General features: G+C 52.4%; 1 protein-coding gene across 1 annotated transcript in view; it reads right to left on the reverse strand.

Annotated features, from left to right (window-relative positions):
- Positions 1–225: 225 nt before the first annotated feature.
- Positions 226–27,348, reverse strand: part of GRID2IP (Grid2 interacting protein) — a 40,610-nt gene continuing 13,487 nt past the window's right edge. Inside the window, exons 3-22 of the mRNA XM_054992729.1 lie at positions 23,318–23,572; positions 21,976–22,061; positions 17,090–17,159; positions 16,785–16,876; positions 14,563–14,746; positions 13,875–14,029; positions 12,131–12,238; positions 11,744–11,844; positions 11,532–11,649; positions 10,870–11,198; positions 9,329–9,754; positions 8,382–8,469; positions 6,794–6,883; positions 6,179–6,375; positions 5,142–5,297; positions 4,179–4,265; positions 2,759–2,888; positions 1,828–1,946; positions 1,169–1,333; positions 226–297 (exon numbers count right to left, since the gene is read on the reverse strand). Of these exons, the coding sequence (XP_054848704.1) occupies positions 226–297; positions 1,169–1,333; positions 1,828–1,946; positions 2,759–2,888; positions 4,179–4,265; positions 5,142–5,297; positions 6,179–6,375; positions 6,794–6,883; positions 8,382–8,469; positions 9,329–9,754; positions 10,870–11,198; positions 11,532–11,649; positions 11,744–11,844; positions 12,131–12,238; positions 13,875–14,029; positions 14,563–14,746; positions 16,785–16,876; positions 17,090–17,159; positions 21,976–22,061; positions 23,318–23,572 (3,028 nt within the window). The remainder of the gene's footprint in view (positions 298–1,168; positions 1,334–1,827; positions 1,947–2,758; positions 2,889–4,178; positions 4,266–5,141; positions 5,298–6,178; positions 6,376–6,793; positions 6,884–8,381; positions 8,470–9,328; positions 9,755–10,869; positions 11,199–11,531; positions 11,650–11,743; positions 11,845–12,130; positions 12,239–13,874; positions 14,030–14,562; positions 14,747–16,784; positions 16,877–17,089; positions 17,160–21,975; positions 22,062–23,317; positions 23,573–27,348) is intronic.

Genomic DNA, 27,348 nt, shown 5'->3' on the forward strand with positions numbered 1-27,348 from the left:
GGGTCACTCTGAGAGCCGTGCCATTTATAAGTCCACCAAGCCTCTCCTTTCACAGCCAGCTCCACGGAGGAATTGCAGAAGCAAAATGTGACAGCACCAGAATGAGCACAGGTGAGAATTCTCCAGCGTTTCTCAGCTGGCTTGTATTTACAACCAAATGGCCAGGACCAATGGCACTTCGTTGGCAAGAAAGCACCGTGCTGAGTGCTACCTTGAGCCCTCCTGTCACCAGGCAAGAGGTGGGGTCATCCGGGGGCTGCGCTGGGGCTCACCAGCCCGCACGTCACTGAAGGCTCGCTGCAAGGAGGGAAAGAAACCAAACCGGTGGGTTACAGAATGCAAGGATATTCAGAGACACAGACTGTATGTGCTGCAGAAGAAATTCTTCCCCGTACAGTATCGCCATGTTTATTGTGGAATGGTTACACAAGTGGGTATCCTTGCTGCAGTATTCTGGGATTACATCACAGATTTTCCCATGTGAGGCAACAGGGCTGTCTGCAATCAGGAGAATGCAATGGAGCATAACCTGCTTGGTGGAGACTTGTCAAGGAAGGGCACCACTCCTGCTCTGCTTTCAGCTTGACATTTCAACCTTTCAGCTTGAACAATAGCTGATGTTTGTAGCAAAGGATTCAGACGGCTCACTGGCTACAAGCAACAGAAAGCATCTGGCTATAAGGAAGGATCATCCGCCCAAACCCCAGGCCTCACAATACCAAAGCGCCTGTATGAATCAGTCCTCGGCATGTGACCTGAAGGTGTGGCGCTGGAAGCAGAAGGCGGCACCTTCCTCGCCCTCTCTCAGGCCCAGCTGTCGGGCACGTGAGCCTTGGGGCATCAGCAGCCAAGAGCTCGTAGTGTGGTCCATCACCTCCCTCGGGCAGACCCTCTTTTGGCATCCTGCCCAGGCTCACGAAACCATGACGCCAGCGGCAAAAGGCTCCCTCTCTCGACTTGCTGAGCCAAACTGGTCAAACCACCGCCGCCCCCCCCTGCCCCCATTTTTTGAAAGGCTGAGGATTCACAAGCAGGGACAAATATTCTCTCCAACTGGCAAAATCCTCCCATCTCCATCAGCACATAATTAAACAAAACGCACGCCTGGCTGACATTTGCAACCAAATCGCATCAGAGAACACGTAGAAATAAATAATCCAAAGCTCACCTCAAATTTGCTCATGAATTCAGCAAAAATGCCAAAGAAAGCCTCCGAGGTTGTGACTTTGGAGTCTTCCCCAAAGAAGGACAAGACTTTGCCAAACTCTTCCATAGCTTTGTGCTGAAGATCAGCCAAAGATTGAATGACGGGACGGGCACTTTCCAGGAAAGCCTCAAGAAGGATGGCTAAGGTCAAACTGGTTGTGATACGCAGATGGGTTGTGCATTTAACTAACACACTTTAGAAGAGAGCCAGCGACCGCAACCAGAAGCTGACAGGCACAGCAGCAAGCAACAACATGGGAGATTGTAGCTCTCTTTTTAGACGAAGAAAGCCCATTCTTGCTGTGCTTATTCGTGATGAGGAAGTTTCCCCCCTTGGACATCTTCAGTCTGTGATCTGCAGTTTAAATGGTGACCTCCCCCATGACTCCCACTTCCAACTTCCCAACGGCTGTTCGTCCTGCTGATGGGCTTGCAGGGCCGGAGCACAATCGCCTCTCGGGCCCTGCTTCCCCTCTGGCCCTCCTGTGAAGCGGGAGCAAAGCTCCTCTCCTGCTGGGAATGTATCAGTGTGGGGAGGGCTGCCCTGTCCAGCACCTGCCTTCTGTTGGGCACGAAGTCCATCATTTGCAAGCTGATCACTGGCTCTTTCAAAAAGGATACAACCATCACACCCCCGAACCTGTCCTCCGAGCAAGCCGGCATATTCCGACAGGCAGCCTCAATCTCCTCAACAGTGGTGTGAAGATCATCAAGGTCAGCTGTTAATGCTCTCTGATTCACTAAGGGAGAGAAACAGAATTTGACCCTGGCTATTTTGGCTTCTCCAGTGGAATAGCCCAGGATGTGGAATAGTATGGCACAGCCCAGTCTCATCAGATCTTGGAAGCTAAACAGGGTCAGTATTCGGATGGGAGACCACCAAGGAAGACTCTGCAGAGGAAGGCGCCGGCAAACCCCTTCTGCTTCTCGCTTGCCTTGAAAGCCCCTGCTGCGGTCGCCATAAGTCAGTTGCGACTTGATAGCACATGCCTAGTGGAGTAGCCCACTGTGTTGTTGTTCTGGGGCCGTGCACCTTACAAAGGTTCTGCCAAGTGACACGCAGATACATTTTTTTAATTGAAATGCCCCTAGGCTAACCTCTTGCCATGACGGAGCAGCCATTCTCTAGCCCCATTGCAATGAACAGTGAAACTACATGGCAGTGGCCTTCTAGAGACTCAGGCCAGGGTCCTTCTCAGTTCTGCTACCCGAGAGCCTTTTCACTGGAGATGACATACAGGGGCTGCTCCACTGAACCCTGGGCCCTCTGCTGTGATGCCACACACAGGAAGCAGCAGCCCTACAAGGCAGGCTTATAGAGCCATAGTTCCAACCGCCACTAAGAGGGTGAGCCAAGTTACACCCTGCAGGGCCAGGTCCAACCATGCCCTGTGGAGATGCCAGGGGAAAATCCTCAGGGCCCTACAAGGAACCAAAGTAGAAGGTGGAGATATCACGAAGCAATACAAGATTGGTGCTAGAGGCCTATGGGAACGACCCATTTACTATTCCCCTACAAAAGCCAAGAGAAGCTACATCCTCCATGTTTTACCTTTGGCAGCATGTGGCACTGTGGGCAGATCCTTGGCGAAGCCCAGGAGTTCTGGGAAATGTTGGCTAAGTGATTTGGCAAGAATATGTAGGAAGGTGGATTTCCCGTCAACTGTCTTGGTTGTGTTCAACTAGAACAAAGCAAAGCAAAACCAGTCAGTTCCCCGGGGGGGGGGGGGATATGATGCCTGATTAAGGGGTGTTGGGCCCAGGAGGGTCATTGACTCTGCCTGAGCATTTCCATTGCAAGGAAATTTCTAGTTCTAATGGTTGCAGCAGAGAGTGGCGTTCCTGTTATCTAGCGGTGCCTGCTGAGATCTGAAATGGTTTTGGGAGGAGGCTGGGCAGGAGTCACAGAGACTTAGAAGGGTCACGTTGCTCGTCTCCCTGGACATTTTTATGTCCCTCCTAGGAGTTCAGGGTAACATACATGGCTCTACCTTCTCCATTCTGTCTTCCCAAGAACCTTATAAGTGAGGTGACTTTGAGACAGTGTGACTGACCAGGTTCAACCCAGTGTGCTAAACGGCAGAGTGAAGTTCTGAACCCAGAGCTCCTGGGCCAGTTTGGTGTAGTGGTTAAGAATGCAGGACTCTAATCTGGAGAGCCGGGTTTGATTCCCCACTCCTCCGCTTGAAGCCAGCTGGGTGACCTTGGGGCAGTCACAGCTCTCTTGGAGCTCTCTCAGCCCCACCCACCTCACAGGGTGTTTTGTTGTGGGAGGGCTTTTTTTCTGGGAAAAGAGGTGGTGGAACTCAGTGGTGAAACTCAGGGCTGCACGATGATGTCACTTTGGGTCAGCTGGAACAAGGGGGGAGTTTTTTTAAAGTTTAAATCACCCTCGGCGAAAATAGTCACATGGCCGGTGGGTCTGTCCCCTGATCTCCAGACAGAGGGGAGTTTAGATTGCCCTCCGCACCACTTGACGGCGCAGAGGGCAATCTAAACTCCCCTCTGCCTGGAGATTAGGGGGCAGGACCACCAGTCATGTGACCATTTTTAAGAGGTTCAACCGTATTCCCGCTGGAAAAAAGCCCTGGTTGTGGGGATAATAATGGCATACTTTGTAAACCGCTTTGAGTGGGCATTAAATTGTCCTGAAGGGCGATATATACATAGAATGTTGTTGTTGTTGTTGTTGTTGTTGTTGTTGTTGTTATTATTATTATTATTATTATTATTATTATAGGCCCCAGCCCAACACTCTAACCACTTACATTACGCTGGCTTCTGGTTCTTTCTCTTGGCTAACAGAAAGAGACTAACATATGGAGCAAATTTAACATTTGAAATTTTTCTGAAGGTTACTGGACTGAATATTTCTTGGCTTGAGATTTGGTTACCGAGAAGCGAATACATTACCCTTCCATAACCCTAAGAGAGGCTTCCTTTAAGCTTAGTGGGGCCCTGGTTCCACTTGCCTCCGTTAAGAAGTTGATTTTAAAGCCTGTAGTTTTGTTGGTCTTCGGCTGCCCGTGGTTCAGGTAGTTGCCCATCGCCAACACAAACTGCAAACAGAATCCTTGTAATTAAGAGAGCAGGAACCCCAAATGCCCCAGGCAAATGCCCCTTCCTCCCTCTCCCTCATCCCACAGGTAGCCGGCAGAAAACGCTGCTAGAGTTGCCACTGGCGGCTTCGGGTGGGAGAGGTTCACCCACAGAATCAGGCACACCAGTTCCCACGTGACCCGTTGCACAGCACAACATTTGTGCCAGCCGGGGGCATGAGCACAGAGATCCTCTGGGGCCAGCAGCTGGAGTCCGGCTCCCAGAGAGGCCCTTTGAGTTAATTGGTAGCTAGCTGTGCTGTTCATCAGGTGTTATTCATGCCACTATTAACAGACTTGAAGAATCAATTTGAAATTTGTTTTCTCACGTCCTGTTTTTGTTCCCCCAGGGCAGATTTCACAAGTCATGTAGGTGTGTGAAGGTAAGCCATTTTTTCATTATGCTGGTTCAAATCATCATCATCACCACCACCACCACCACCACCACCACCACCACCACCACCACCACAATAATTTCATTTTTATCCTGCCCTTCCTCAATGGCAATGCATATGGGTCGCCCTTCCTCCATTTTACAGAAGGGTGACACAATAAGGAGGCTCCCCAACCCCACCCCGCCCTCCACTCCATGGCTGTTCGGGTTCCTGAACCTGTTTCCATTGATTTGCGCTTTGGCATCCACTGAATGCACTGCAGGCGGCATGATCCGGTCAGATCACCTCTGCACAGGGAAGGCCTCTCTGCTGTGATTCCAAGGCACGTGTGGGCCTGTAGCAGGCCACGGCCACGCTTGGAAGGCTGGGGCCTGGCCTGCATTATGGCGCAGCAACAGGAAGTGGCTGCCACCTAGTGGCCCTGCTGGCCACTTCTCCTGACCTCCAAGATTTTCGCCAGCTTCTTGCTGTTCTTCAGCTCCAGGGAGGCATTGAAGATGCACTCGTAGCTGGCTGTGATCTCTTCCGTCTTCTCCTGCAGAGTGGTCTTGAAGTGCAGGCTGCGCAACCGTGTTCTGTACTCTGGCACCAAAAGCATCTGGAAGACAAAGGAATGGCCAACCTGCCTGAGACGGGCAGAAGATCGTACAAGGTTCCCTCTCAGCGCTGGACTCTTTGCCCTGCTGGCGTCTCACTGTCAACCCTACTCACTCCACTGCTTTAGCCCCAAGTCTGTGCTGGAGCTGCAGCCATAGCATGCAGCAAAGGCCACGCAGTGCCCTCAAAACAATTCATGGAGGACTTTCAAAGCTGCACAGGAGGAGCACTTTTGTGGGACAAGCTGCAGCTGCCCTGTTCCCTCCTCGGCACGGTGCAGGTGCCTGGCTGACTGCCTCCCCATCTGGCCACTCCAGCTGGAGCCAGGAGTGTGGGGTTCACCGGTGACTTGCAATAGGTGTGGGTGTCCATTTTCTGCAGGCAGACCCAGCTGTTTTTCACGCCATGTGGGAAGTTCTGGAATCAAGCACAACTATTTCTGTCCCCTGGGCAGCTGATCTCAAGTTCTTATACAAGACGTTCTCCCACCCTTGTTATCTGTGAACAGTGTTGGGGGGAGAAACCCAACGGATGTATTAACAGCAAGAAATTAATGATAGCGGCTTTTAGTTGGATTTTGCACCTCTGACGCAATGGAAAGGACTACAAGGGCACAGGATCCGTGTAAGACAGCTTGATGTGTCTGAACTTAGAACCATCACTTTCTTTGTTCAGTTCTTCGCCAGTCTCTCCAGAGAAGAGAACCAACGTTGACCTTTAGATAAAGATTTTTGTCTCGTCCTGTGTCTGATTCTTCCAAAAGAGGCACCTTTTGGGAACGAGTCAGGCTCCTCAGTCCCACTGCCATGTGGTCCATCCAGCCGTACCTTTTTATTCAGCCTGGCCGACATTCTCGCCAGAAGCCCTCAAGTTTTGACTCACCTGCTGGACAAACTGGTCTGGCTCACTCAGTTTGCTGGGGTCCCCTTGGTAGCCGTGGTACTGCTGCGCCTCCTCGGCATCCGGCGCATACAGCAGCAGCTGCTTGATGTGAGAGGCCTCCAAGCGGTCGCTCTCCATGGTCAGGAGGATTTGGCGCAGTTCGATGTGGGAGAGCTTGAGGTGGGCGATCAAGATGGCTGGAGAGGAAAGGCAGCCGCAAGGGTGTCAGGCACACCCTGACCTTTCCTATGAGGCGAACAGGATGGAAAGCAAGTGGTGCTGGCCGATACATGCTCCACCGGGCCCCGGATCCCTTGCATGATGCAGAGGATTGCAGGTGGCTTCATTTGCACCCTTAACAAAATTACTGTCTCCACCCGCAAGGGACCTCTTGAGTTTTCTGTGCATGTCCCCCCCACCCAGCCCTGAAGATAATGGGAGTTCTACCGGCACATAGGAGAGGGCGAGGCTTTCTGGGAAGGCCCTCTCAAAGGTTCAGGCAAAGGCTGGGCTTACTCTCTCACCCTTTTCTCCCTTTTACCTTTCCAAGAAGATCTCTGCTCTCTGCCCCTGGATCCACTCTATACTGTGGTGGTGCACCAGATATTTACTTACACATGTTGTAGGCTTTTTTGTGTGAAAGGATCTCGACCGTGTCTTTCTTTTTAAAGGACTCTGGCAAGGGGTTTGGCTCTGGAAGAGAAACTGAAAGATTTAATCAGAGATAAGGATGGGATTTGGAGGAGCCCAAGAAGGAGGGGAAAAAACAGACTGTCACGATTATGGGATGGGATGAATGTGAGAGGCTGAGGGAGACAGGCGGAGTGGCAGGCTTGGGATGATGCATGCTGGGGAATCCTGGAGTCCAGCCATGAGTGCGACAAACATGCACGCCGGGCTGGAGGGCGGAAGCTCAGCTGTAAAACACGAGGCCAGGCATGAGAGCCCAGATGACGAGGCCCCGTCCACCCTCGTGCCCCAGGCCCCCCCAGTGTCCTCCCCCGTCACGTGCATTTCCTTTGCCGCCTGCGTCTACTCATGAGGCACAGATTCCCAGACCTGCTTCCTCAAGGTAACCACGTCCTCCCAGCTCACGCCTCTTCTGTCCTGTCTCTCATAACCATCTCTGCTTTTGTGGGAGTGGGGGGCTTGCGGATTTGTTTCTTGTGGTATCTAACACTGGAAACAGTCCACTGAAATGTCAAAGATAGCCCAACACCTTAAAGTGTCTCTACACGAGACATCTTACACAAGAACGCTCGAGTATAGGGAGACACAATGCTAGCCAGGAAGTGTAGTTTAAAGACAGAACCAAAGGCTCTGTCAATTTGACCTCTCTACAGAGCCTGCAAAGATCCCTCCTCAGAGAGTTTGTTAATATCCTCTTCTTCTCCCCAAGGGGAGCCTCCCTTCTGGGAGGAGAAATTAACAAACCTCTGAGGAGCAATCTTTGTCACTCTGTAGAGTCTTTTTAAACTACGCTTCCCGGCTAGCATTGCGTCTCCCTACATTTGGGCATTCTCGTGCAAGACGTCTCGTGTAGAGAGCCTCTGAGTTGTAATGTGATTCAGTGTTCCAATGAACGTTCGTTTCCACGTTTCTGTGGTTTCTCCAGTGCCATTACAGCATGTGAAACACTAGGGACCTCCCAGTTAGGGCCACCCCCTCTCAAGAAAAGGCTGGAGTTGGGTGGGTGAGGGGGGTTTGGGTACAAAAACACTGCTTTGACGGCCATGCTCCGCGTGGGCGACTAGACTAGACCATCATCATGCCTGTGGTGCGTTCCGTGCCCGCTCTTGCACCCGGGACCCAAATACAGATTGGCAGGGAAGGGGAGGCTTGGCCTCGAAGCCCAGCTCCAAAGCAACACCCAAAGAACAAGAGGTGCCAGGATGGGGAAGGGAGCACATGTGGCCCTGACACATGAAACATCAATAATAAACAAGCAGCCCCTCTAAAGAGAATGGAGGGAGGGCGATGCCGCACAGCCACTCTGCCAGCATACAGGAACGTTGGCTTGCCCTTGCTACGTGGGCCACAGGCTGCCAGACCTGCCAGACAAGCACCATCAACCAACAGACATTCCAGGGCTGGGGAGGTGCCTGCGGATGTGTCTGGCAACACCCCCCAGACCAGAACAGTTAGCTCACATTCCCCTTCTCACGCCCCATTCCCAGCTGAGCCCGGCAGCCACGGTACTCACTCGCTGGCTTCTGGGTTCCAAAATGCAGTTCCAGGTCCAGGTACTTGACCATATCGCTCAGCTTGTCATAGTCTGAGTCTTCCCCAAGCTATGCCAGGAAGAAAGGAGAGGGTCAACGACACACAAGGGGAAGGGGAGCAAACACACCCTTTGCTCCAAATCATTCCCTGGGATCCCCCATCAAAGAAATGCCATGTGAACATGGCTTGACAGCTTGAGGGTCAATGTCTTGGCATCTCACACAGTACACACACACACACTGAGAGGCACATGGTAGGGGGGTCTGTGAGCGAGCGAGCGAGCGAGCGACCCTTGTAATTATTGCCTCCTTATTCCGTTCCTTTGCTCCTTTACATTTTAATGGGGGGATACAAATTTGCCTTTCTATTACAACCATTCTTTCCCAGGGACATCCCCCCAAGCCATTGCTGTCAACATGGAACCACATTCTTATTAAGCATTTATAAAGCGCTGACCACCCAGGTTCATTGTTTCACCCCCAATCTGCAGAGAAAGTGCAAAGGAAAATGTTACTGCAAGGAGCCTCAAAGTCATTAATGGTTGTACAATGTCTGTGCTGTTCACATAGCACAGAAATTAAAGTGGCAGCCTTGCTTTACAGTTTCCAGTCTTTGGGGACCATGAGTGAATTTGCAAGCATGTAAGAGCCAAGCTACAAGAGACGAATGACACTTGCCTGGCAAGTGAACAGACTCACGTGTCTTCCTCCCTGTTCACTTGCCATTCACTTGCGGTCCACTTGATCAAGTGGAGAGCAAGTGAATGGCAAGTGAACAGGGAGGAAGACACGTGAGTCTGTTCACTTGCCAGGCAAGTGTCATTCGTCTCTTGTAGCTTGGCTCTTAGTTCTTCTTTTGAACCAAATACGGTTTTTCTACTTCCAAATTTTCCTCAGAATGCTCCCTTAGCCAGCCCCCAGCTCTTACCTGCCCCCAGATGGTGCCTTCAGAGTTCTCCACCTGCTCCCAGCGCAGCCGCTTGACGCTCATGTGGTGAGACTCGCTCCTGCGGTGGACAATTCCCCGAGGCACTGGGGGAGGCATACATGGAACTGGTAGAGGAGGAGGGGGTGGCGGAGGGGGAGGGGCGGGATGTGGATGGCTAGATGGGGGGCCGGGGTGGAAAGTTGAGGAGGTGTTCTTCAGGGGCTCCATGCTCCTACACTCCTCTTTGGGCTCGTGGAGCTGCAGAGGAGGAGGAGGAGGAGGAGGAGGAGGGCTGATGGGAGGTGGTGGGATCTGGTCAGACAAGGTGGAGTAGGTCAAGGAGCTGCCTTCACTGCTGCTCTGGTACTCGCTGGCACTGCTCAAGTCGTTGGTGACGTAGTTGCCCTGTTCCTCGTGGAAGCTCATCTGTGGCAAGAGAAGCAGGGAAAAGCAGCTGAGAGGCAGACATGCCCAAAGGGGCCTGCAGGCACCAGGGCCATCCCTCTTCCAGGGAAAGCCAACCTTGCCCTGGCCTTACCCAACTCTCCGGGTGGCAGGACTCCTCCCCCCCTGCCAGTCCGCACAGCAGAGAGGCAGGCTGAGCCATGCTCGTAGCCGGCTTCTCAGCCCAAACACGGAGGTGGTCTGGAGAGGAGAGCTCCGCTTTCCCCGGGTCCCCAGTATTTCCCTTACCACTCCATTCAAAGTGCTTTTGGGCCAGATTGATTGTCAAAAAGTGGCCATTTGTCAGAATTTTTCACATTGATCACCACCAGCTTCTCTTGTCCAAAGGCAGAAAATCTGGCAGAATCTGTTATCGGAACTATTGTCATCTGCAACAATGCAGTCTTATTTTATTTTATTTATTTTATTTATTTATTTCAAATTTGTATTCCGCCCTCCCCGCAAGCAGGCTCAGGGCGGATAACAACGTATTAAAAATGCAATTAAAAATTCATGTTCATTAAAAACAACACATTTAAAACTGGATGGTGGACAGCCTTCACAGGGAGGGTTTTATACACCCTTTTTTCCAGGCCAGCGGAGGCCCAGCCTCAGCCATATGCCTGGCGGAACAACTCTGTCTTGCAGACCCGGCAAAAAGATAGTAAGTCCTGCCAGGCCCTGATTTCAGCAGACAGAGCGTTCCACCAGGTGGGAGCCAGGACCGAAAAGGCCCTGGCTCTAGTCGAGGCTAGGCGGGCCTCCTTGGGGCCAGGGGCCACCAACAGCTGTTTGTCCCCTGATCGGAGTGTCCTCCGGGGAATATATGCAGAGATGCTCCAGTCTAAGCCCACCGAAGTCAATGGGCTTAGACTGGAGTAACTCTGTATAGGATTTCACTGTAAGTGAACCAAGCCTGTTGGTACCAGGCTGGCTATCCAATTTGCTACTTGTGAGTACATCTCCCCTTAATCTATTTTAAAAATTCCAGATATTTAAGACTGGGAGGGGCAATCTTTCTTGTTAGAAGGTTCAGGTTCCAAGCAAGCTCCAGCGCTGGTACATTTTACTAGGGGCATCACGCCAAAGAGGCCCACCTCTTCGTAGTCATTCTCGGGCGTGAGGAAGTCATCCGCAAGGGTGATCCTGTGTCCCAACTGCTCGCTCAGAGCATCCAGGAAGCGGTCTGTGTCCCGGCTGCGCGGTGGGCGTGAAAAGGTGAAGAGCTTCTTCTGCCGCCGAGAGAGCGGGCTGAGTGTGCCGTCCGCGTGCTTGGGCGAGGGGGCCGGGCTGCTGTCGAGGCTGATATAAGGGTTGGAGTCTGTGCTGCTGGGGGAAGGGATGCCGCCAGGTGAGTGATAATAGCCAGACTGGGCAGCTGGGGCAGCGTTCTGCCAGGAGAGGGCCACGCCTGTCTTCCGTGCACCTGCAGAGGGCACACGAGAGGGAGAGAGGACCATCCGGATCACAAAGATCCCCACCACACATGAGGCGAGCTTAAATTGGCAGGATGGCCCCTGCTTTAGCTGCGCCTCGCCTCTCTTGTTCTGCCAGGACAGAAGACATCGGCGGCTTTTGTGGGGTTCCTGTCATTAAAGATTATTTTAATTTCACCCCAATGATAAACCGGCCACAGCTACAATACATGGTGGTTTCTGGAGAACCGCGGCCCATAGTTTTGTTTCCGAGGCCTTTTAGCATATCATGTGCTCCAGCTCCAGCTCAGCTAGGCTTAGGCCAAAGGCACGGAGGATACTACCTGCAGAGTTCGGTTGCTCTGGAGCCAGGGGTGGTGGCCTGCGCGAAGCTGAGCTGCCCAGCTTCCTCCCAAAGCCTGCGGTCAGCCGGGTCTCTAATTCTGCATAGACAGCCGACATCTGAAAGCAAAAGGAATGGCTCCTGCAGGCTCAGCTGCTGGCTGCCCACACCCCTCCCTCCAAGACCAGGCCGATGACTAGCGGAGGTGCTCACCATTTGGGGGTTGGGTGTCTCTGGAAGGGAGGTCCCATCCCCTGCTTGCCTCTCCCCAGAGCCCAGGCAGACGGGCACCTCACCAGCTCCACAAGTTGCTGCTGGGAAAATTTATTACACCTCCTTCGACTGAAGGATAAGGAAGACTCCAAACAAAGGAAAGAATGACCTCATGGCTTTTGGGGTCGGAGAGAAGTAAAAGGATATATCCATAGACAAGGACACATGTGGTGGATTGTGTTCACTCCCACCCCCCAAAAACATGGCCATCCCAAGTCCCTGGATGGGGAGCTGGCAGAGAGCCAAAGGGATTCTTTCCTTCAGGCCAAGCAAGCGAGTGGAACAGTACAAATGCAAAGGAAGTGGAAATCTCCCCATGTGCCCTACCTCCTGCTCCATTATCCTCAGAACTGCGGGTGTGGACACTTGTCCGGCTCACAGGGGCTGCCTGAACAGAGCTGCGATGCCATTCCTCAGCCTCTGGCTCAGTTGCAGCTGAAAGGGAAAATCAGAGCGTCACATTTGACCTCCTTTGGCACGGAGGACTGACACAAAACCTCTGCTTAGTTGTCAGACTCCGGGAATCTCCAGTCAGCAGCAGGGCTCAAGTACCTTCCCCTCTGTGCCACCTGTCGGCCTGACCCTGGCTGCATGGCAGCGCCACCCCTACAGATGGCTGGAGGGGCATTGCAGCGCTTTGTAAGCCAAGAAGCGGGGGGGGGGTCCCCTCTGCCCTTCATGGATGTCGGCCTCGATCCTCAGCTGAAGGCTGAATTGCTCAGAGTGTGCGGGAAACACTATTGGACCCTCCCTGGCGCCACCCGCTTGCGGGTCTTCCTTCCTGCCTCCAGGCTGCCAGCACTGACGTGGGTTTTTCTACGTGCCAGCACTCCCTCCTTTCTGGCCACTGCAGGAGGACCCAGAGGTAAGCCGCACTGCAGGGATGGCTTGGATCAATCTATCCTTTGCTTTGCTATTTTTCTTTTTTTTTATTAAGGCTTTATTATATGAGTTTTCCGTTTGAAGCATTTAGAGAGCAGTGATGTTTTCTTGCCCTCGGTGCCTCTGCGCCAGTCGTTGCCGCGCCAGCCTGGCCAGCTGCATCTGTCCCTCGCAGATTCTTCATCTTCTCCTTGATGGAGTTTCACGTTAACGAACAAACCCACGTCTGTTCGCTGAAGGTAACCTTCCACAGCCTGGGTCCTCCCCTCCCACATTTTAGCTCCTCTTCAGCATAAAAACTAATCTTACTGGGATAAACATGAGCACTCACTTCTAAAGAACAATCCCAGAGTTGAAGATTAAGCCCTTTCGTTCTAAATTCACCCTCTGCCTTGGCTGCCTGGATGCAAAGCCCACAATCCCCCCACCGCAACACACAGCTGGTGCTCAGGTTGCTACAGCAACTGCAGACAGCAACACAGAGGGGAAAGTAGGTGTGGGGGCCGTCATTGCAGGAGCCAGCACGAGGCGTTAATACCGCCCCCCCCCATCGCTCCCTGACACTGACTCAAGATCTTGTCAGCTGATTCCTGAGTGTTGCTCCTGTTCTTTGGAAGGATCTTTCACTGAGTCCTAAACCTTGAGTTCTGGGCACCCGTGTGAGCTGCTCTTCTGCAACTCAGAGCCAAGCCACATGTGACAAATGACACTTGCCTGGCAAGTGAACAAACAAGTGATCAAGTGGAGCGCAAGTGGAGGGCAAGTGAACAGGGAGGAACACACGTGAGTTTGTTCACTTGCCAGGCAAGCGTCATTTGTCACGTGTGGCTTGGCTCTCAGGTTCAGTTCAAAGAGGCTTACTCCAGAACACTGTTTAGTGGACTGTGGCTACTCTGTGTTTGTTCTGCTGGGTACACCGATGCTTCCTGGCGGTCTCTTGGCTACGTGACCTTTTACTTGCCCCTCCCATAAAATCTTTCTAGACTCCCTACGTTTCTCATCTGCCGTAACTGCAGGATATTTGCTGCCCTTCTGATCTGGCTACCAAGACACAACCTTTCTTAAACCCCAGGTGGGTAGCCCATCACACTCTCCCCCTCCATAGCCCCAAGCTGGTTTCAGTGCTTTCCAAGATCATGCAAGCAGCTTGGGAAGGCAGAGGCCTCTCCTCTGGGCGCTGGCGGCTCACCTGCCACAGACTTGTAGCCAAGGAACCTGGCGATCTTCTGCTGGCAATGCTCCTGCTCCTTGTACGTCAGCAGCTGGTAGATGAACTGCCAGAGGACCTGCTTGGAGGGGGTGTCCAGGACTGGGTATACATCCACTATGAGAGTGTCTATGTTCCTGAGTGGACAAGAGGAAAGGCAACCTCTGGATGAGGGCTGGGAAAGGGACTGCAGATTCTCAGTCACCCATATTCCAGTGCAGGAACCAAGTTCTCCTCTGCAACCTGAGGAGAACTGCCCCCCCCCCGTTTCCACTGGCCTTGCTCCTAGTCCTTTATCAGCAGCCCTTGACATACAAAAACTAAGCAGCAGAGGCTCTTCCCATTGCTTTACCTCCACTGAAGGGGCAAGCTTCATTTTTGCCACGTTGCTGGAAGGCACAGAAGCACAGCCAACACTAAAGGTGGCAGCAGCCCTACTGTGGACACCCAGAACGTGGCTGCCAGCCTCTGGCCTGGACTCATAGTACATCCCGCCACCAACAGAGGCTCTGATTCTGCAAAGATGTGCACACGCGCTGGTTCTGCAAGAGCTATGCAATACGGATGTGAAGTCAAGAGAGAGCGCCAGGGGGCGGGGTAGTGATGACAGCACCAAAAAGGACTTGGGGTGAGTGGGGCAGACGGAGGGGCGGGGGAAGCCGCCTCCCACCTGTGCTGGAAGAAGCTCTCCAGCGCTTTGCAGACAGTGTAGCGCTCGGCCGGCGTGAGCAGATGCTCCAGTTGCTGGTGGAAGGTCCTCCCCTGGATCTTGATGCTGGAAGGCAGAATCTCTGCAACCCACTGCAGGGACGTGAGTGCGGAGGAGGAGCTGAGCGTCTCAGACGACTCACAGTCTGCACAGGCACAATAAAGAGAAGTCAGTGGGGAAGTGGGAGAGGGTGCAGATCTCCTTAAAGCAAGGTGGAAAACTCACACCCGAACCCCCAGGTTTTCCACAAGGCCCTTCTCTTCAAAGTAGTTGGGAAGGGGGAGGGGGTCATATTGTTTTTATGGAAGGGAAATTTCATTTTACAAAAAAACCCCACCTTATTTAACAGGGTATACAGAATTCTTTTGTCCAGGGCTTGTTTTCTGGGGAAAGAGGTGGTGGAACTCAGTGGGTTGCCCTAGGAGAAAATGGTCACATAGCTGGTGGCCCCGCCCCCTGATCTCCAGGCAGAGGAGAGTTGAGAGTACCCTCGGCAGCATGGAGGGCAATCTCAACTCCCCTCTGTCTGGAGATCAGGGGGCGGGGCCACCAGTCATGTGACCATTTTCAAGAGGTTCCGGAACTCCGTTCCACCGCATTCCAGCTGGAAAAAAACCCTGCTTTTGTCACTTGTGAAAATAGAAAATGGGTAGAATCCAGGGAGGGAGGAAGTTCTCCCATGCCAGCCAGAACACAGTGGAAGAGGAAGTCAGTCCTGGATCCACTCGTTGCAGGCCTATCTTTACAAGAGTGAAAGGGGGAAGCAGCGTTCACCCCACAGCTAAAAGGCCTGCTCCAGTTCACAATGACATCTCTCTTCATCACAAATGTCTGAATTGAAATGGATCCTAAAAAATTTGAGTTGCTCAGATTGAATGAAGGCTCAGTAGAAATAAAAATTAAATGGCAGCAATATTGTTCATCAACCGGCAGATCCAGCTGTCTTCCTTCTCTCTCTCTCTCCGGGTGTGTAAAGTACATCAAGTCACAGCTGGTTCATGGGGACCCCTGGTGGGTTTTTTAAAGGAGCTGCTATTGCCTGCCTCCACGCAGCCACCCTGGACTTCCCTCATGGTCTCCCATTCAAGGACTGACCAGGGCCGACCCTGCTGAGCTTCTGAGATCCAACAAGATTGAGCTAGCCTGATCCATCCAGATCAGGGCCCATGTAAAGGAGAGCTCCTTCCAAGAGTTAACACTTGTCAAAATGTGACAGTACAAGCAATCTCCCAAGAGGAATTTTCCATCTTGCTTGCAAAACTCGCTGGATTATAAAGAGCTGCTCTCCTGAAAAGCTACAGTGGGCACATTAACACTCAGAGCTGAGTCAACACAGAGATGAGGCAGGCTAAGCTGCAGCATGTCATTAATCTTCACACGCAGTCCATATGGAACGCCCTGGAGATCAATCGGGAGTTTGCCCTCTCCTAGTAAGCTTCATGGACATGCTTGACACCCCTAGTTCAAGCATCTTCCCATGCCTCTTTCCTAAACGGGCAACCCTTTTCTTTAGTAGATCAACCTCTCTATTTCAGACCAAGAGATAAAAGCCCAGCGGAGTTCTGCAGCTCCATTCTCTGCCTGCAAGTGTCCTACAGCTTTACATAGAAAGTTGCACTGCATCCAGGGCTTTTTTTTCAGCTGGAACGTGGTGGAACGGAGTTCCGGAACCTCTTGAAAATGGTTACATGGCTGGTGGCCCCACCCCCTGACCTCCAGACAGAGGGGAGTTGAGATTGCCCTTCGCACTGCCGAGCGGCGCAGAGGGCAATCTCAACTCCCCTCTGTCTGGAGATCAGGGGGCGGGGCCACCGGCCATGTGACCACTTTCTCCGAGGGCAACTCACTGAGTTCCACCACCTCTTTTCCCAGAAAAAAAGCCCTGACTGCATCCAATCTGAGGTCAGAAAAGGTCACCCATGAAGAGGCACAGACATGGGGACTAGAGACAGGAGGGTGCCCTCGTCACAGTTGCCTCAAGTGCAGTTGTGCTTTATGCTTAAACCAGTTGGGAACAGCTTGAACTAGTAGGGTCCCCCGACCCCAAGAACTGTAGTTTTGTGGAAGTCCTGAAAGTTCTCTTCAGAAAAAATGATTTCTAGGAACGCTTGGGCCAAACAGAAGACTCCTTTCCCCAGTATGTGAACCAATCCACCCCCTGCAAATCGGAATGATCTTACCACCTGAAAAGCTCACAATGCCCTCTTCAACCACCAGGGTGGGCATTGCGCCACTGCCCTGGAGCATGGACACCACCTTCTCATGGGAACAGTTCCTGCAGAGCAGAAGACAGTGGCCGTGTGGGAAAGGAGCTGGAAGGCTTTGCAGTTCCAGGAGCCAGTTCTGCGTGGCCAGCTTGCAGGCGGGCTCCTGTGTGGTGGAAAGTCAGGGAGGGGAGGGGGAGGGGCTCTGTGCAGTACCAGCCCCTCTGCACATCAGAGGCAAGGGATTGTCATTACAGAGAAAAGCCAAGGATGTGTCAGTTCACCTCATATCCAGGCCATTGAGGAACAGGATTCTGTCTCCAGCTCTCAGGGATGCTTTGTCAGCTGGACTGCCTAGACAAAAGTGTTGGCATTCAGGTGCATAATTCAGGCACAAAGGAAAGCCCCCCCAAAGCACAAGGGCTGCCCTGTGTAGATGGTATCTTACGCCAAAAAAGTTAGCTAAGGGAAACAGTCAGATGTCAGATAAATGTTGGAAATGTGGGAAACATGAAGGTTCTTTTTACCATATGTGGTGGACATGTGAAAAAGCTAAACAGTTCTGGGGGGAAATAGTAGACGCTTTGTCAGATATATTACAGAAAAATGTTAAAAACCCAGAATTGTTATTGTTATGTATGAACCTTGAAGAATTTGATAAAATGGACAGGATAATGGTGTTTTATATGATTACGGCGGCTAGGATACTATATGCTCAGTTGTGGAAGACAAAGGAGATACCATCAGTGGAAGATTGGATCTTGAAAACATTGAATCTGGCAGAAATGGACAAACTTACGAGGAAACTACGAGAAGAAGTTGCGGAAGAATACATAAGAAGCTGGGAGAAACTTAAGAATTATATAGAAAAAAAGTGGGACATTAAAGGGAAAGTGTGGTCTTTGGATACTTTTTAAGGGGAGGATAGTGATCTGTTACTTTAACTGAATATAGAGATAGAAATTTTAACATTATATTGGAAAAGGATAATATAGTTTGTGATAATATACTAGGCTATAGTGATGTATTTTGCTATAATATATTAGATCATAATAAGACAAGATTTATAGGGTATACACCAGATTATAACAAGGGCAGCCCAATCCTAAGAAGGGCAGGGAAAGTGAACAGGAACTGAACTAAGGCTTGCGACGGCGCATCTAGCCCGTACGCCCGCGTAAGTGGCCCTCCGCCCGCGCTGGGACGCGGTGCTGGCCCGCCGGCGGGCCAGCACCGGTGCAAGCCACAGGCGCCCGGGCGGCGGCGCAGGAGTGGCGTAGAGCCCTACGCCGACGGGGCGGGGAGCAAGGCGGGGTCGGAGTTAGTCCGCTCCCTAAGCTCCTCCAGAAGCGGGAACGCCCACAGCGGCGCAAAAAAGCTACGCCACGGAAAAAGAAGGCGTAGCCCATAGGCGTCCATGGAACGGCGAAAAATCAGCCCCCTCTCTGAGCGCCCCGCCCCACCCCTGTGGCCCGAAGGAGCATAGGATGAGAACTATCCCGGGGACCAATCAGCGTGCGCGCCCGGCATGGACGAGCCCCCCTCTCTGCACCCAATCACCTGCGACCGCGCCCTACAAAACATCCGGCCAGCGCCGCCCAAACCCCCAGGTAAGTGAGCACTCGGCCGGAGGCTCTGCCCGTCTGCTGAGTGGCATTGCCCCTTTGAAAACCGAAACGGGCTGAGGGCATTCACGTTGGCAGGCGCAGAATGCACTCGGGGGACTTTGCGAAAAACTGGGGGAACTTCGCATAAAGGGGAAGAGGTGCAAATGTCTGCCTAACTCTCTTTCTACTGTGATAGAAAGAATGACTCAACAGCTAACTGGACTCATGCATGCTAGTTGCTTCTAACTAAGCACAAACAAACTAACCCTTCCGTGGCAGAAGGGAATGACACTTTGCAAATTAACCGCATGCTCTCCCGTTTCCTTGCAGGTGCCCTGACTCTGGCGCTCCCACCTGGTGATGACCGACGGAGCGCTGACAGGTGAGGAGGAGGTGGGGGGGGCATTCCGCAGATTAGTGCAAACCGCCCATTCACCTGAACCCACCCGCTCACTTGCCGCTTTGGGTGAGGCCCAGCAGGGGTGGGGGGCAACCATGGCCGCCCCTGGCTGCCTCAGAGGCAGGCGCCTCGAAAACCACATGTGGCCAGGTGTTTGTTGTGACCAGCTCATTCCCTCCCATAAAGGTAAAGGCTTCCCAAGGCTGAGTGCATCCTCGCCAGACCGTCAGGCATCAGCTGCTGCCCTCGACCATGTGCAACCCCCCCCGGATGGCGGAGTGTGGGGCTTGCCTTGCCAGTGGAACGAGGCAAAGCCCACACGTGTCTTTTTCCCCCACAGGCACATCCAGGGCATGGCTGCTCCCCCGCGCCCCGCCCTCCCCAAACATCTCTGACGGACGATTGGCTGCAGCCCAGGAAGCACCGTCGCGCCACGGCCTGCATCCCAGCCCCGCCCCTCCGAGCGGGAAGGAGGGCTGTGTGGAATGCTCCGGCTCCCTCGCCAGCCTAAACGCAAGCCCGCTCTTTCCAGTGCAATAAAACGAGATGTACAACAACTGTCTTCTGTGTCTGCGAGTCTGACTTCGTCCTCCGCCCCTCCCCCAACACTCCCGTCACATCTCCCCACCTGCACATTGCCACAAATGTATCCGACACACCCCGTCTTGCCTCCCCGCCCCCTCCCTCCCTCCTCCTCCCCCCCTCCTCCTCTGTATTTGACCAGTGTCTGTACCACCCATCTGCCGAAGAGAACTTGATTCTCAGAAGCCTATGCCACAATAAAATTGGATAGTTTTAAAGGTGCTACGGGACCCTTTTTGAATTCGCTAAAACAGGCTAACACGGCTAACCCCCCTGTATCTATGGCCAGGTAGAGGGTTGGGGCAGGGCATGTGAGCGGGGAGGGGGATCAATCCCCGGTGGGGAGAGTAGCTGGCACCCGATAAGCCAGGGAGAGGGTGGTGCGAGCTGCCGCTGCAAGGGCAGGCAATGGAGAATCCAGGGTGGTGGCAGGCGGATGCCATATCCCGGGCAGGAGGTCTCGCGCGCCTGGGGAGGGTCGCCCCCATCGCAGCCGCAGCCCCAGCAACACAGTCCCATAAGCGGCCGCCTCCCAGAGTGGGTCCAGCCCCTCGGGCGTCTGCAGCAGCCCCATTGGTCATTCCAACACCTTCCACCCCAGGGCGTCCTGCCTCGCATCCAATCCCGTGGAGCAGTTGCCAGCCTCCCACGCCAACAGGCCATGGTTGTTGGGAGGGGTGGGGTGTGCCTCTCGAGTCCGTGCCGAAGCCCTGCTCGGGTGGCTCGTCGCCATCCTCGACCCTCCGGCCCCACCCGCTGCAGCAGCTCCACCCGCCCCAGAGGCACCCCTCCCTCGGGCCCAGTTGCGTGCGAGAGGCCGGGCCCGTGGACGGCCAAGGGGGTCCGGCCGCCGGCCTCGCCGGTGACCGCCGCTGCCGCCTTGGGGGTGGGGTGGGGTGTTTTGCTGCACAGGCGGCTCTCCTACACGCCTCCCCTTCCTCACGTCTGCTGGGGGAGGTGGGATGATATAATAATAAAGGCTGATTTCTGTGCAATGGGTGTCTGTGTTCTTTGCCTTGGGATGGGGACGAGGGGGCAGGCCCGCTGTGTCTGCCTCTTGGTGGCGGCCTCAGGCCAGCCCTCCCCTTCGGCGCCACTTGGGGGCTGTCCCCTGCTGCCAGAGACTGGCTGCTGCCCTGGATTCCTCATGGCAAGGCGCCTGCCAGTCCCATGCCAACCTCTCTGGACGCGGCCGCCACGGACTTGGTGCTACATTGGGCAAACGGGGGAAAGGCTTCTCAGACTACGCCCACCCCTCTCCTTCCCGACTGCGAGCCCCGCCTGACACACGAGCCGAGGCAGTCTGCCGGCATGGGCGCGGTTTGCCTGCTGCTCTGGGGCCTGGCCGGGATCGCGTGCTGCCCATAGGCTGCGCCTTTCCTGGCCCCTCCCCCTGACACTTGTCAGGAACAGCGCCCTTTGGCTGCGCCTGGCGGCGGCCGTGCATCAGACCCGCCCACAACACTTTCTGGTTCTCCAAAATTGCATCTCTGCGCCGCTGCGGGCGCCGCTGCGGCCACACTTTGCTGGCACAGGATCCGGCCCGGCGGCGCCGCCACACCACCAGTGCAGCCGCGTCGGCGTTGGGGCCGGCCATAGGATTGCGCTGTAAATTTGAATGTTATAGATATGGTATAGTAGATATATATTATTTTGGATATGGAATATTATAGGTTATACTATTATAGAGTATGTTATTATAGAGAGTGTATATGTTGAGTAATAGAATATATGATTCATTGCTAAAATATATTGGATATTATATAGTATTAAATATATGATACATATTGTTAGAATATATTATATGTTATTGGATAACTATGTTATATAGGGTTTAGGATGGTTAAGGATTATATATTAAGAGGTAGTAAAGTTAATTAGATGAAGGGAATGGAAAACTGTCGGAAGTCAACGGAAAAGGGGGGGAAAGGGTGGGGGATATTATTATATGGGGGAGATAAAATAATGTGTTGTATGTGTGAATTGATATAATGACCCATCCAATAAAAATTCCTAAAAAAAAAAAAAAAAGGGCTGCCCTGTGGAGTTCCTGGGGCCCAGGGCAGAAATCAGGAGCTGCCGTGCTTATGGCTTGGTAGCCTCTTGTTCATCCCCTTCTCCTCACTGAAGGACGCCAAGCTTCCTTGGATCCTGGCAATCCCAGCACCCTTATCTCCTCCCTTGTTCAACAAGGTGGATCTCTGTCGGGCCTCGGCTCTGGGACAGCAAAGCACTCCAGGTTTCCAGGCTGCCTCCAGGTGTCCGTTCACACCGAGCAAGGTGATGCTGCCGTCTCATCCTGCAAAATCTAGTGGCAAGCAAACCTTCTTGGGCTGCAGCAGGGACCCTTTTAGAGCACTCTGTTGCCCTGGCAATCCCAGAAGGATGGCCTGAGATAAACACTGATGAGGTTGTAATTAGGCCTCCCTCACTTCACGCTGCTGTCTAAAAAGTCAGAAGTGGTGGACTTATTTCACATCCAGCAAAAAAACCCTGAGATGGTTTAGAGAAAATGAATGCAAGTAGGAGCCTCACAAGCAACCAGTAGCAGCAGCATGCAAAAAATGCCAGTTCTCCTTACCAGGCAAGACAGACTCAATCCACACAGGGGCGTGTCCACGCAGCGTGAATCCAAAACTCCTGCTGCCTTTGTAGACCCGAACAGTTCTTCAGAAGGAAAAACCATTTATTAGCCTTTGACTGAAGGGAGTTTGGAAAGATATGGGCCATGCCGGGTGCCAACTCTGTGTTTCTTGGCCCTTCCCACGGACCCTCTCTCTGCCTTATCAGTGCCCCCCCTCCAGGTGTGACTGCAACCTTCATTCCCTTGGTGTTTGTCAAAGGTCTTTCTGAGCCTTAGTTCTCGGTGATGCAAAAGAAGCCACCCAATGCAAACCTGGAGCTAAAATCTGTACTCGTAAGTGTAACTCAGTCCACTGATACCTTAAAACAGGGGTGGGCAATTGTTTTGGCTCGGGGGCCACTTTGTGGGAGCGGAGGTTAGCGGAGGGCCGCACCTTTTAAAATGATTGCATTCATCAGTTAACTTTGCATTTCAGAAAAGGTATAAATTGTATCATAAAAATCAATAAATATAAATTAAATAGTGGTAGTTTTATTCAACTTATTTATTGTGCTAATTTCATATTATCTATAGCTGCAAGCACATATAATTTTAGAATCAGTTTAATGAGACAAATGTACCCTATCACACTTTTCTACTGTCTTGGCGGGCCACAAAAAACTCTGTAGCAGGCTGCATGTGGCCCACGGGCCACAATTTGCCCACCCCTGCCTTAAAACAATTCAAAAATTCAACCCTGTGCCTTGCCCTTTCTGCTGCCCAGTTCAAAACCCTTTCATTTGAGCTCCATTGACCAAATTTCTTGCCACTCTTTCCTCTTGACTTTGGCCAGGTATGCAGGGGAACTCCACATTAAAGATATCAGTTAATGGGGACCAAACCAAATGTTTAAAAATGGTATTTTAAAAAGTCCTAAAAATTGGGTGTAATTCTTTGAATGACACTTGTATCAAGAAGCTGACCACGTGTGGAGGTTTTATTCCCGCCACTGCACTAAAATGTAAAATGCTAATTTGAACCCCAGACGGTTATTTTCTCCTTTGCTTTGCAGTCATTATTCTTCCACAATGGTAATTTCATGCTTGATTTTAATAGAATAAAACTCCTAACATGAAAATCAGTGTCATGCAGTGATCAGAGTGCTGGATCATGAACTGGGAGATCTGAGTTCAAATCCTTCTCCACCATAAAAATTGCTGGGAGACCTTGGACTAATTCCTCTCACAGCTTCCCCTGTGAGGATAAAACGGGAGAAGAAAAGCCAAGTCTTTGCATTTAGGAGAAGAACAAAGAACAGCCATGACGGAATAACACAGAGATAAGGAAGACGAGGCATTACCTGCGGGCTGCTCCGGACCCCACATTGCTGGCAATCAAGGAAGTGCTCTTCCTCAAGCCCTTGCCATTTTCTTCATGGCTCCGTGGCACTGAGCTGGCCCTGGTGGAGACAAGCAGGCGTTCATGGTGGTCCTCGCTGCGGCTGCGCCTCAGCCGGTTAACGTGCTGCTCACTCTTGGAACGACACAGCTTGCTGATGAGGCTTTGGGACACCACCTCATCGAAGCGCTGCCTGTGCTTCCTGGGGATGAATATCCTGGGGAACATGGCAAAGGAGCAGGCGTCAAAGAACAAGGCCTGCGTGGCCCACTTGGGCAGCAGGCAGCCAGCTGAAGCCTCGAAATGCCCAGTAGGCAGGGGTGAATGCGCCACGGATTGAGCTGAGCCTCCGAGACAGTATTTTCCCTTCCTCTCCGATTCTCAGCTGTGGCATCTCACTATTCCAAATATTCAAATACACCTCTTTCTGAGTGTGAATGCCTTCACCTATCCAGATGCCTTCACCAACGAAGAGCAGAGCAGAGCAGAGCAGAGCTCCTTGCAAGCTGCTTAGTCCAGACAGTCTGCTGCCTTTGGCTTTTTGAAACATCACTCCTTTTCCTTTCTTCTGTGTAGGAAGTGCAGATTGTGTGTGTGTGTGCCTGTATGACATGGTTATTTGCAAGCCTGCCATGAAATGGGGAGTATTTTTAAAGCTGAACACCCAGATGGTGTTTTCTCTTTGCTACAGGCTGACAGAAAAACCACAATGAAGTCACCAGCTCCCCACCCCCACCCCCAGATTCTTCTTAGCTCTTGGCATGCAGGTGTGCCACCTCCTACACCAACCACTGCCCACACAGAGCAGCTGAGGATACTTCAGCTATTTCCATACTCCCCTAATGACCAACGTATTGGAGCAGAGCAACCCCCGGAATGAATCTGGCATCCCATACAGAGCTGGACCTTGGAACCCCAGAGTGCCCCAGCTGCAAGGGGCGGTGCCACCACGCATTGTCACATAGCCAGTCACTTCCAAAGCAGCAAGAATTTTTCCACTGACACAGAGGGATGGAGGCTATGTTTCATCCTTTGTACAACCACACAGAGATTACCTGGTGGAGATTACCTGGAAGTTCCCCTGCACGTGTCCCACCCATATGAACTGGAGCTGCAATACCAAGCCCATCTTGCTTCCAGAGGGCTTTCACCCAGAAGCAAAGCCCAGAAAATTGCCTGTGCAGGTTAAGATGCCTTGCAAAGTGGGAGGGGCAAAAAGGGTCATCCCGAGATCTTTAAAAATGGAAATGAAGCTGCACCTCAGTCTAAATTCAGCCCAGAAAAATTCCAACTGCCATTTCCAGCAGGATGCTATTTAGACCAGAGGCAGCAGCTACTGGAGCTAATTATTTCAGTAGGCTACAAAAGTGGAACAGCCCATTTTTACAGTATTCTGGTGCAAAGGATTGCTTAATTCAAAGGCTGCGTTACAGAAATTGCCAATGCCTGTTTTGTGTCCCCGTTGCTCATCACCAGACAAGCCCAGCTGGCCACCTAGTCCAACCTCCTGTTTCCAGAGTAGCCAGCCAGATGCCAGCAAGCCAGGAAAGCTGCAAGTCTCCTTTGCATCTGACACAAGCTCCGGCACTCACAACCTCAGACCATGATAAAAGTCCACATTTGAAAGGGTCTAGAATGGGTTTCCCCACAAGAGATTGGCGCAGCTATCTTCTGGAATCTGAGACACTCCCTGCCTCAAAAGTATACTGCCTCTGTACATGGAGGCTCCATCTCTTTGTTGTAAACCTACCTTCCATTAATACATCATTTGTGTCCTCTCGTAAGTGTGGAAAGTCAGCACTAGGGGGGAAAGGACTGCAAGAGACTATGCAATTTTCCACCACCCAAAGCCTGTGATTTCTGGTCCGCAGGGATCATCTTGGGGACTGTGGCAGAACGGGCGCTGGCTCTCAGTCCGGGCAACTGAGCCGCCGCCAATGGCCTGCTAGCCCCACTATCCGCCTCCCACCGTCCCTGGTGGGCGTGGCTCACCCTCTTCGTCGCTGCCACCACTCACTGAATTGTACACCGCCTGACTGAGGGGCAGTGAGACCCCTCTGGCTGAATGTCCCTACTGGGAAGTGAATTCCCCAATCTTTGGGTGGGCCCTGGAGAATTGGCAACCCACCAAGGTGTGGCCTGATCAGTTTCTCCTGGGCTCCCTCCCTCCCTGTAGCGTGCCGAGTGGGGGAGCTTACGTAGTCAGAGCACCACAAGGTCCTTTATATTCCAAAAGAGTGTAATTTAATAACTACATACAGAGCACTATATGCAAAGCAGGTAAAGGCACCACACACAGGGGTAGACCCCCCCCCCCCCTGTTCAGAACTCATAGGGCAGAAAATCAAACTGAGGAGAACCGCCGTCTGCTTTCCTTACTCTACCTTTAGGGGCTGGTGGTCTGAGGGAAGGCTCACCTCTTATTCCCTTTCTGCTGCCTCCCAGGCCCTCCACACTTAGGGCCCAGGCAACCGGGTTTCCCCCCACAGCAGGAGCCTCTCCTTCTTCAACCCAGAAGGAGACTGACTGACCTTTTCCCCCTCAGGATCGCTGAGTCTATCTATTCAGGCTCCGCCCCTCATTTTTCCCGCCCTTTCTTGGCCCGGGGCAGCTGGGAGTTGTAGTCCAGGAAGAAGGGCGTCCCACACCAAGACTCCTGCAGGCCTCTCCCTGGCCCCACAGCCCATCAGACCTCAGGGGGAACACCTCCTCCCCCTTTCTCCAAAGACAGAATAACAGCAACTGGCACTCATTTCACCCCTGGAAACCATTTCGTTACAGGGAGTACCACAGTGGTGCCATGTGGTGTGCTCAACCTGAGCTTTGACATGTGCATATATGCTCATTGCCTCCTCTTCCTATGTCTCAGGAAATATCATTCTACTGGACTGTTCCCATTTGCATTCCTCATCATCTTTCCTCGTCTGGTTCTCACCCCAATTAACCTGTTCCTGGAAGCTCCAGAGATCTCAAGGCCTTCCCTCCTGCCTCTTGCCCTTGCTTGACTAGCAGATATACAAGCATAGCCTCAAGGGTGCAAAGAGACTCCTCCAGCCACCAGCAAAGCCGCTACTTCTGCCTCAGACCCCATTTGGCAACAACGTGGGCCCCGCACCTCCCAGGCTGTGATCGGGCCAACTGAAGGATCTCTCTAATTCTGGCACTTAGACCTTAGGAAATCCCTGTCTTCTGGATTTTGCCTGGCATAAATCACTGCCTCTTTCCCATGGTTGCTCCAGGGAGTGGAAGATCAGCACACGCGCTTATGAAAACCTCCCGCCTCTCTTAATTCCTTGCCTGCTTCTCCTTCTCTCCTGCAGTTCCCACAAACACTTCAGCCTCGGCCACAGAGCCCTTTCACTGCCTCTCAAATGACTATAATGTTCCACTGGGGTAAAGAAGGAGCATCCTTTTCAGGAAGAGAAGGCACTCAATGGTTTCTGCTCGAATGTCATCCTGTGATAATGAAGGGAAAAACTCACCACTAGGTAGCAGCTGCCTGATGATCCGAAATGAGGTTGCCAAGAGCCACCATGTGGACACAAAGCAGAAACAAAAGCAATGCCATCCTTTTATTACGACCAGCCGAAGTGACACTAACAAGGTGCAAAGCTTGTGAGTTTTCTAGAACTCTTTTTCAGGCCGGATGCTGGCAGGGGCGGGTGTGGGTGTGGGTGTGGGTGTGTGTGGGTGGGTGTGGGTGTGGGTGTGTGAGAGAACAGCAGTTCCTATCCAATGGGACTCATTCGGAATGTGCTCAGCCTCCTACTCTGTGGCCCCAAAACCCTGCACCCTCCCACCCCCGTCTTCTTCCCCAAATGGCTGTTTTCATTTGAACCTCAGTAGGGCCACCCTTTGACAACGTAACAAAATGAAAAGGAGAGGGATGTTTTTATCGCTGCAAAGCTTGCTTGTGTGAGCCTTAGACCTGTCAGCTGCACAGGCAGACGAATCACAGGGTGGATTAAAGGCCCTGCAGTGCACTGCACTGCA

The sequence above is a fragment of the Eublepharis macularius genome, chromosome 12, assembly GCF_028583425.1.
Source record: "Eublepharis macularius isolate TG4126 chromosome 12, MPM_Emac_v1.0, whole genome shotgun sequence".
NCBI lineage: Eukaryota > Metazoa > Chordata > Lepidosauria > Squamata > Eublepharidae > Eublepharis > Eublepharis macularius.